Here is an 11,065-nt window from a genome sequence, read left to right on the forward strand (position 1 = left end):
TTCTCCAGTGGTTCTCCTCCTATCTCATGGGACGTTCGCAGTCGGTATTAACAGGAGGGCAGAGATCGAGCTCGAGGCCTCTCACTTGTGGAGTCCCTCAAGGATCGGTCCTCTCGCCTCTCCTATTCAACATCTACATGAAACCGCTAGGTGAGATCATTCGTGGTTTTGGAGTCGGGTATCACCAGTATGCTGATGATACCCAGCTTTTTATTTCGACCCCAAACCACCTCAGTGATGCCCTTGATGTGATGTCCCGTTGCCTGGAAGCAGTTCGGGTCTGGATGGGGAGGAACAGGCTTCAACTCAACCCTGACAAGACTGAGTGGCTGTACGTACCGGCATCTCGGGATATTCAGAACATTCCATCTCTTTCTATAGGGGGTGAGTTATTACCCCCCACAGATAGGGCTCGCAACTTGGGAGTCCTCCTAGATTCACAGCTTTCCTTGGAAGACCACATAATAGCTATGACTAGGGGAGCCTTTGCCCAGGTTCGCCTGGTGTGCCAATTACAGCCCTATCTAGACCGGGATGCCCTACGTACGGTCACTCATGCACTCGTGACCTCTCGTTTAGACTACTGCAATGCTCTTTACATGGGGCTGCCCTTGAGGACCACTCGGAGGCTCCAACTGGTACAGAATGCAGCCGCGAGAGTTTTGTTGGGAGTCTTCCGATACTCCCATGTTACACCTCTACTCCGTGAGCTGCATTGGCTCCCAGTTGTCCTCCGGGTAAGATTCAAGGTGCTGGTAATGGTTTTCAAAGCCCTACATGGCATGGGTCTGGAGTACCTTAGGAATCACCTGCTGCCAGCGTCAACGTCCCTCCGTCCAGTGCGCTCCCACAGAGAGGGCCTCCTAAGGGTTCCACTGTTTGGAGAATGCTGTCTGGTGGCTTCCAGAGGGAGGGCGTTCTCTGTGGGCGCGCCTGACCTATGGAACCATTTACCGGTTGAGCTCCGGATGGCTCCCAAACTTCGCTCCTTCCGACGTGACCTAAAAACATATCTGTTTGAGCAATCCGGTCTGGTCTGACAGGTTCTGTTGTAATTATTGTTTTAAGGTAACTATCTTCTGCATTTGGGCAAAATTAGGGTTTAATTTGTTTTCAATATCTGTATTTGTGCATTCTGATATTTATGTCATTGTTCACCGCCCTGAGTCCTTAGGGAGAAGGGCGGTATACAAATCAAATAAATAAATAAATAAATAAATAAATACCTGCCCTGCAGAAATGGAGGCAAAGGTTTACTTCTGGTCAGAGCTGAAGTAAAAAGTGTGCATTGGTTGATTATGTAAAAAACAGCTAAGAAGTACTGATGTAAGATAAAAATCACAATTTATTAAATATATAGGAAACATAACATGAATATTGAAAAAAATGTAATAAAAACCCAAATAGAATGCTAGCAAGGAAAAGCATTACACGGTCAATTTCCACAAAAGGTGAAAAGGAAAGTGGATAATAATAAAACCTGACTGGCTTTCAAATGGAACATTAAAAGGGGGAGTGAATGTTTGATCTGGCTGCTCAAAGGTAAGCTGTTTGAACTAATGGAATCAAGGCCAGAAGTTTAAAAAATTATCAAATGATTCAAAGTGCAGATGATGCAAAGAAGCAGAAGAAACAGATCATATACTCAATTCATGGAAAAAGATTGCACAAACTGATTAAAAACAAAGACACAACACAGTTGCCAAAATGATTCACTGGAACATCTCTAAAATTATTCTGTGCCAATAATGAAAAATTGGTGGGAATATATAATTGAAAATATAGTTGAAAATGAACAGATTAAAATATTTTGGGATTTCCAAGTACAAACTAATAAAATCTTGACATACTTGATTTAACTGATTGAAAAGAAATTGTGGATAATTGATGTGGCAATACCAGGCAATAGTAGAATAGAAGACAAAGAATTGGAGAAAGTCACAAAATATCAAAATTTGAAAATCAAAATTGAAAGATTATTCCATAAACCAGCCATGATAGTCCCATTGGTTATTGATGGGTGCCATAGCAAAAAGCCATGGACAACACATAAATCTGCTTATTGACAATTTTTCCATCTGTCAGTTACAAAAAGCCACGCTGCTTGCATCTTCACATATAATATGCCAATACATTATGACATCCTAGGCTCTTGGAAAGAACTCAGTATGAATGAAGGTCAGCACCAACTAAAGAACTGATTTCACAAACTGGCGATCAGAAAGTATCAAGATCTGAAAATTAAAGTTGAAAAATTATGACACAGACTAGCCATGGTGATCCCAGTCATTATCAGTGGGTGTCATACCAAAAAGGCTTGGACAACACTTAGAAAATCTGCATATTGATAGAATTTCCACCTATCAGTTACAAAAGGCCACACTGTTTGGATCCTCCCATATACTAATTGACACATTACAGCATCCTAGGTTTGGGGAAGACTCCGATGGTGTATGAAGACCAATATCAGCTAGAAAACTGACAGCTGTGATGTGAACCGATCGTATTTGAATATCATTGGTATTGATAAAATCATTAGCTACAAAAGGCAGCTTTATTTCAATAACTTGCATCCTGCAATATACACTTAACACCATCTGCCTATCCCAGATCCTTGGGAAAGATTTGCTAGGTGGATAAACTGCCAAATCCAGTCTAAATACTGGGCTGACTGTGGGACCAATCATAATATAATAGGAACATCCTCCACCAGGGGTTTAGGCTGTAATGTCCCATTGAATGCAGTGCATGTTTAATTCTCCCTCATGATTTTGCATAGTATTTTGGGACTGATTAGAAGGGTTTCAGAGAAAAAAATGAGAAACTTGTAATTGAGGATTCAGTTAGTTATTTGGAAGCTCTTCCGATTTCATCACAGAAAAGTTGCGATCACTTCAAGCAACATGCCGCATGCTGTTACATTACATCATGACCCTGCATACCGGGTTATATGTGACATATTTTTGATGCTATGAAAATATCCAATTAACATAATTTCAATGAATTTTAGTTAACTGGATGCAATGTAAAAATGCTTTATCAGATATTACAACCAGGTCCAGAGGTTTAACTAGTAGAATGCATACAGTTCAAGCTTTGATGAAGTTTCATTTTCATTTTTCGTTTTGCTTTTTAGACAATCCAAGTTTCTTTGGACACTGGAATTTGCTTATTCCAGATCCAAATGCTCTTCTCCCCATATGGATTTTGCTTCTACAAGAAGAGTTTTATTGTATTATAGCCAAAACCAAATGATTCAACAGAAGCTTGGCTATCTTTGATGTGAGAAGTGAAGGAAGAAAAATACTCCAGATTTGGGAATTCCTTTATTGAAAAAATAAAAAGCTGTTTTGGAATCACTTAAAAAATACAGTATAAAAGCAACACATTAAAAATAGGACATTATACACTATGTTTTAGAATAATCCATATGTACATAAAGATGTCATTTTGAAGGTAGATGTTTTCCTGGTTATTTTGTGAGGATTCTTTAGGAAAATGACATGAATGTTGCTGAGGTCATTGTTCAAAATTAATAATTGCAAAATGAGAAACAGAAGATATATGCTTACAAAACTTGGTATCCGGTCCAATCTAGATCACAAACATACAGTATATGTAAACTGCCTACACAGTCACACCATCAGAAGCAGTTTATGTCATCTATTGAATTGGACAATGAACCACAATAAAGAATGTTTCATTTCTTTTTGGATGGACCACCCCAAGCACGTCTCTGAGAAATCCCCAAATAGTCAGTCTCATATATACCTATTGCAGCTATAGTATGGCCTCCTGTAGGAGATAATCACACTCCGTTACCAACTTCATTGGGGCAACTTTGCTTCGTACAACAGATTATACTATCTGCCATGGAAACTGGATTTCACATGGAAAAAAGTTAAGAGATACAGTCTTAGTTTACATGGGCTGCTTTAAAGAGCTCCACAAGATCCTTGTTTTCTGGGTCAATAAGGTCAGATGGCTTCTCTCCCTCATTGTTGGTGGCATCACACTGGGCCCCAAGAGAGATGAGGTACCTGGAAGATCAGAAAAGACAAAATCATGAAATGCAGCAGAGGTCAAAACAGTCTGGATTAACTACATCTGTTTAAAAAATAGTCCATTTAAGTAGTTCATTGTATAATATGGTTTAAGTATCTTTTAGTCACTTTTAATAATTGCAGTAAGAATTTGCATTACAATCATCTGTATTCTCAAATTTCCCTAAGGCAGGCTCACCTCTTTATACTATTCACACCTGGAGAATGCAGTGGTACACAAAAACCTAGAGCTATTTTTGCTGTAGCAGAAGAATTAGAACTACAGCCTGAATCAAATAAATTGGTTTCCCCACGAGCATTGTCCAACTGACATATACCAATATTTAAGGCAATGTGGAGGACTTTATGACATTACAAAGTGTCTCAAAAGATATTTTTTGTTTCCACAAAGACAATCACCTTTTAAATAACATAGGATTCCATTTAAATGTTTTTTTTTTGCTTGGCATTTCAGCAATACCACAGTTAATCTGCCAACAAATACTCTCAGCACTGCTGGTGTCAGGATGAGAGCACTGTAGATAAGAGAGGATTCATCCATCTCTTGGAATAAGCCAAGAGAGACTTATTTCTTGTCACTTTAAAGTTCACTACCCAGTAATCCAACAGTGAAATCACTGCCCTTCTTGTTTTCCTTGGCCATATAATTCCCACTTGAGAGAGTGGCACAGCTGGTTAAGAGGGAATGAGGTAAACAGACTAGCATCTCTGACCTTGCAATGTCAGCATAGCCATCACTACAGGCCACATGCAGAGGTGTCCAGCCTTCATCATCTTTCTGATTTATGTCAGCGCCGTATTTTATCAAGAGCTTGACGCAATCAAGGTTTCCAGCAAGCACAGCTTCATGGATGGCAGCCATTCCTAATTGAAAAAGACAATATATCAAACTCTAGTCTGTGAACCCTTCAGATGGTTTCTATAAACTGAGTGGGATCCTACCACATTTTTCATCTTAGCACATGAAAAGTCTTTCAAGTAAAGAAACATAACTAAAACTGTTCAGTTAACATGCATCCACATAGATCTGTTGATGTTTTTAAGATTGTTCACCTGAGGCAAAAGGGAAATAGAAGTTCAGTCAAAGTTCCTGGATATGTTTTCTAAGCTTCTTTGGGAACTATTTGATTTACAAAAAGAATGAAGGCCAGTCTCCTTAACAGCAAAATGATCCCCAAAGAGAATCCTATAGTCCTACAATGCTGGGCTAAAATAACCTAAGTTCTCCAACTTGCCACCTTCCACATGAATCAGGGCTGCAGCCCCATGGCATTCCTAGCATGGCTAAAACCTACTGGGAAATTCTGGCAGTTACAATCCCAACAAAACCTAAATTGTGCCTAACTAGGGAGATTAAACTAAATAATACCTTTCAGAAAGATTAAGCTCATCCTATCATAATTTGATTTGGGATTTTGCAATCTGTAATTGTCATCATTTCTATGCTTTTCACACACTTGCTCTTGCAATTTTTTCTTGTACAGCTTTCCATGCCCTGAAATAATAACCAGAGGTAATGCCTCAAAGACACACTACATTAACCTTAGAGTTGGGCATAACCCTTCAAGATATTTCTGAGAAGCAGATAGTATTTTATTTCTCATCCTAGTTTTTGTTGTTGTTGTTGCTGTTGTTGCTTGCTATACTGAATCAAAATACTTGGTTACTTTAAGGAAATAAGTACTGTAAGGGTTTATAGAATTTTAGGTTTATACCCTTCTTGAATGATTCTACTAAAATAATGTGGGCTATATGGCAACTGAGAGACAGGAAGGAAGCTCCCTGTTGTTTCCTTAAATCCCACTGAAAATGCAGCCTAACATGCAAGCCATATTTTTCCCTGGGATTAAACGGCTTCTTACTCAGCCACCCTCCAATCAGTCTTCCTCTCTCCCACGTACCAGAGGGATAGATGGTATCCAAGGAGACTTTCCTGGCCCGAATGAAACGTCCCACTTGCTCCAAGTCACCTTGTCGAATGTGGTCCTGGAAGACGACGTCATTGGAGAAACGCACAGTCTTGAGGTGCCTTGCATATCGCCTGTACCTAGGAAGTGAGCCTGGGTAGTAGTATTTCATGGTCACAGAGGGCAAAGGAAGCCCAACAGATGAGGTAAGGAAAATGACCAGACTTAGAAAGTAGCAGAGACCACAGCTACCCCACAAACGTTGAGGTGCCAAACTACAATAATGTCTTGAGATCCAAAGGAGTATCTCCTCCCAAAATCTTGCAATGAAAATGTGAAGAGGTACCCAGCAGTGATTTTCTGTTCCTTTCAAGGTTTTTCTTGGACGGCACAACCTGTGAGTGAAGATCTGTAGAGGACTGAGGGTTTCCCGCAGAGTTTCTTGTTATATAGCCTCCCTATGGCTATTTTGAGGGCACTCAGCTCATACTTGTTGCCATGAGATCTTGTAACTGAGATGCCTTGTCCGCAGCTTCCCCCTTTTGAACATAAATTAGAATCTCAGCTTACGGCCCACCTGTCGATGAGTGGTAGTCAGCAGGTCCATCTTGGACTGCAATCTACAACCAGCAGCCTCAGATTTTGCAAGCCACCATTTGCAATACTCTACATTACTTTCTGGAATTTGTTGGCAGCCATTTATACTTTTCCCAAAACTGGTTCATGGCTATCATTAAGAGGGAAAGATTCAAAAACAACAATTATAGAAGTGAAAAGCTTTTACAATGAATAGTTTTATTACATGAATAGCAAACAATATTTTGCTATCTTTAAGGCAGCTAGGCATTTTCTTAAGAGTTTATGCTTTTAATTTGCTGCGTGTAATTTGGAAATCCAAAAAATATTTCCAAAAGATATGGATAGAAGTGGTTAAGGGAAGGAAATCAAGGAGTCATCCTTGTTATCAATTCTTCAGTTGTTAAGTGCTGCAACATATAAATTCTGTACAGCCATGTGAATTCAGAAATCATTTCTGTATATGAATGGAAATGAACTTTATCCAATTTAAGCATTTATACACATCTTGTATGAAATAAGAAGGAAAATGAATCTAAGTTCCACTATATGACTGCAAGTTAGAGTTGCAAGGTATTCATTTTGAGGAAGAATTGAAACTGGAAATAATGGCCAGCTGCCTGTTCCACACAGAGGGTGCCTGGTTGCAAAATTTGACTTGGGAAAGTTGTGTTGCCAAAACAGAGTATCAAGAATAAAAGAAAAGCCCTCAAATTTTGGTGAGCAATAGGAGAATCCATGTAAATTCACGGAAGCTTCCGCTAAGTGGGTTCTTTGACCAGAGTTTCCCAAAACATGTGAAGAGAAATTCTAATGGTAGTTGATTCATTTTTCTAGTCTACAGCTATATCTAAAATCTCATGCACCACCTGAGCTATAACATGTATGATCCACACCAAAGGTTCTATTGATCTTGTTACATATCCAATAAAGTTCTAAGCAAGGGCCTTGTATTTGCAACTCTAGAGATATTTTAGACACTGATAACAGCCATATTCATTTGTTCTTTGCATTGGTATTTTTAGTGTATTCAAGGAGTTAAAATTTCATATTACTAATTTTACTACTTTGATTAAGAAAACTGTATTTTTAAAAAGAAATTCAGAATGGCTCAAAATCAAGTTTAGCTAGCCAAATAAACAGAGGTTTTCAGAATACTGAAATAATACAACCACTTCTTGATTTTATATGATCAGATTTTGAAAGCAACTAAACCAGTTTTTAGTTATATTTTCCACTGAAAGTTCTAATCTGCGTATCTAATTTTAAAATTGCATAAGAGTGCCATTCATTTCACCTTCTTGTTATAGAACTGAATCTCTGTAAACATCAAAATCACATTCAGCTCATGGAGTCTTCGTTGGCTTTTTTCTATCAGACTGTTAAATCAATGAAGAATAATTTTAATAGTTCCCACTGACATACCTTCTTACTTTTAACTGTTGAATAGCATCCGCAACTCAGCACCCCTTCAGCAGAGGTACTTGATGAGATGCACATTAGCTTTCATTCTTCTCGTGAAAACAACGTCTGTAAAAGGAAACTGTGTCATCAGCTTTTCTCGGGGTATCTCAGCTGGCCCTATAGAGTAAACAAGTGCAGCAACAAGAGACTCTGATACTTCCCACAGCTTTCAACTGTGAATCAATCTGGGTTTTGCAGCATGAAGGCATCTCCTGCTTGGAACAAGAAATACGGCATCTGTTCTAACTTTTGATACCACTATCAAGTGCCAGACTATTGAAATTAGACAGTGCTGCTGGCCGCAGATTGCCTTCCCATCCTGGTTCCGGAAAGATGCTTGGACGGATAGTGACTATTCAAATGAGCTCTAGTCTTAAACATCTGGAGGCTAGGGACATTTCACTTGTTATCTCAAGTTAAGAATCCGGACATCAACAACGCACAAGGCAGGAAATGGACCTGTAGGTTTTTAGCAAAAGGTAAACAATCCCTCACCTGTGTGTGGTACAAGCTATGGGAAAGAAAGACTAAAACCTCTGAAGGAAAAGCAAGTGACTTACTCCTGCTGCAATTACTATAGCTCTCCTCAGCCCCAACCATCACATCCAATTAAAAGAGTTGCTAAGTTAAAAGTTCAGCAATATTAGGAGGGCCATACGTTCCCCACCCTAAGTTCTTTCTCAAAGACTTCTTTTTCAGGACTCACACTACCAAGCGAACAAGAGTCACAGGTTGTCCAGCTGTAGGTATGAGAAGATAATCTGCGTATTAGGTACTGTCTGGCCCTTACTGCGAAACATCATAGACCCACAGGGGGGAAAAATGCTCTCTCCTATAATCTTCATAGAAGGAAAAGTGAACTTAAACAGCCATGCAACCACCAGGAATCTTTCCACCTTACATACTTATATGAGCAAGAAAGTCACAGCGTAGATCCGTGGAAAAAAAAGAAGGTTCCATGGTTGCCAGGAGAGGCATATGAGCCAGCGGTGTGCTGCAGCTGCCAAAAAAGCCAACACAGTGCTAGGCTGCATTAACAGAGGGATAGAATCAAGATCACGTGAAGTACTAATACCACTTTACAATGCCTTGGTAAGGCCACACCTGGAATACTGCATCCAGTTTTGGTCACCACGATGTAAAAAAGATGTCGAGACTCTAGAAAGAGTACAGAGAAGAGCAACAAAGATGATTGGGGGACTGGAGGCTAAAACACATAGGGAACGGTTGCTGGAATTGGGTATGTGTAGTTTAATGAAGAGAAGGGTGAGGGGTGACATGATAGCAGTGTTCCAATATCTCAGGGGCCGCCACAAAGAAGAGGGAGTCAAGCTATTCTCCAAAGCACCTGAAAGCAGGACAAGAAGCAACGGATGGAAACTAGTCAAGAAGCAACCTAGAACTAAGGAGAAACTTCCTGACAGAACAACTAACCAGTGGAACAACCTGCCTCCAGAAGTGGTGAATGCTCCAACACTGGAGGTTTTTAAGAAGAGACTGGACAGCCATTTGTCTGAAATGGTATAGGGTTTCCTGCCTTAGCAGGGGGTTGGACTAGATGACCTCCAAGTTACCTTCCAACTTATTATTATTATTAATATCAAAACAGCATATATGCATAATGCAGGGTTATTGCTCTGGAAATTCTAAGAAGTTTATATGTACAGGCGTGAATAGTTTTGATAGTAAAATGCTATTTAAAATAAACTAGGCAACAAAAACTGCTTCAGAAATTGCCTGACATCCTCCTTTTCTGCCACACTGGAAAATAAATTGTCAGCAATCTCTCCTGCTCTTCAACACACAGCAGCTTGTTTTCCTGGGCTACAAGTAATGAGGCACGTTCGCTCTCATCATATGATAGAATGACATAATTGCTTACAAAAATATTGTTCAATTGAGGTAGCCAACAGTCCAGACCTCATCCATAAAGCAGGTAATAGTTGCACATGACATACTTCTCTAGACGTTTCTTTGAATTAGAAGGAATTGACGACCTTTAGAAACAATTTGTACCTTGGTGATCCTAAACATAATAGCTCTACACTTTGGGATGGCAAAGATTTCTCTCTCTGACACACACAGAGTTGTCCTTTAAGTGATACTTAGAATAAAGCTAAAATTGTATCTGAAATACCTTACCACAAATTTTGGAATAAAGATGCTGGGATAATGTACAGGATTAAAAACAATCTACTCTGATTCAAAAAACACAAGACAAAAATATAGGCTGCAGCCAACTGAAAGTTTCCAAATACACTGGAGTTCAAAATTCTATCCAAGAAAGATCTATATATGCTAGATTCAAGCCAAACACTGCAAGATCCTATTTCAAATGTGAACATGGGATTTTCCCCCCCTCCCATTAACAACCAGTTTCAAATCTAAGAAATAAAAGCAAATCATTATATTTCAAGTGAGGTCTATGAATACATGAAAGCCAGAGGATACAAAGTGTTCCTTAAGACTCCTGCCCTAGTTTGATGGAGTCCTTCAAACCTCTATTGCATGCCACTAGTTTCATCGAAGTACCATAGCTGAGGAATACCAAATAGATCCACATATTTTTAAAAAGAGTTACATGTTTTTATAAATCTAAAATCTCAATGGCATTTTGCTGATTACAATTTTTTTTCCAGCTCATAATTTTCCAGCTCAGTTTGGCTTGAATTGACTTCAGATACTCTACTAAAAATTCATTCCCAGCTTTACTTAATAAAAAGCTGCTCATCCTGTTTTTTATCCAGCCATCACATTCAGAGGCACTAGCTTTTTGTTTTAAATTACGCCTTCTCACTGGTTGATTTTATTGTCCCTTTCAGACCTAAGGATTACAGTTATTGGCACACATGCAACAGGGGCCTGAGTAAATGCATGTTATAATTTTCCCCAATAGTTTCTAAGGTGTGAAGATGGTAAATCCCTCCCATTTCCTTTCCTTTCAGCTTTTGAAGTATTGTGAATTATCCACAATTACAGTGAGCTAAAGAAAAAGGGAAATAGGAACTCAAGTCTCGCTAGTACTGGTCTACCATAATCACATCATCAGATAAA

At 39.2% G+C, this 11,065-nt stretch overlaps 1 protein-coding gene across 1 annotated transcript; it reads right to left on the minus strand.

Annotated features, from left to right (window-relative positions):
- Window positions 1–3,698: 3,698 nt before the first annotated feature.
- PPP1R27 (protein phosphatase 1 regulatory subunit 27) lies at window positions 3,699–9,076 on the minus strand. Its single transcript, XM_081320403.1, has 3 exons — window positions 5,966–9,076; window positions 4,778–4,928; window positions 3,699–4,040 (listed from the first exon to the last, which is right to left on the minus strand). The coding sequence occupies exons 1-3, from the start codon at window positions 6,141–6,143 to the stop codon at window positions 3,917–3,919; spliced, it is 453 nt and encodes a 150-aa protein (XP_081176529.1). The 5' UTR covers window positions 6,144–9,076; the 3' UTR covers window positions 3,699–3,916.
- Between the last annotated feature and the right edge of the window lie 1,989 nt (window positions 9,077–11,065).

This window comes from Vipera berus (genome assembly GCF_964194415.1).
Source record: "Vipera berus genome assembly, chromosome: 2".
Taxonomy (NCBI): Eukaryota; Metazoa; Chordata; class Lepidosauria; order Squamata; family Viperidae; genus Vipera; species Vipera berus.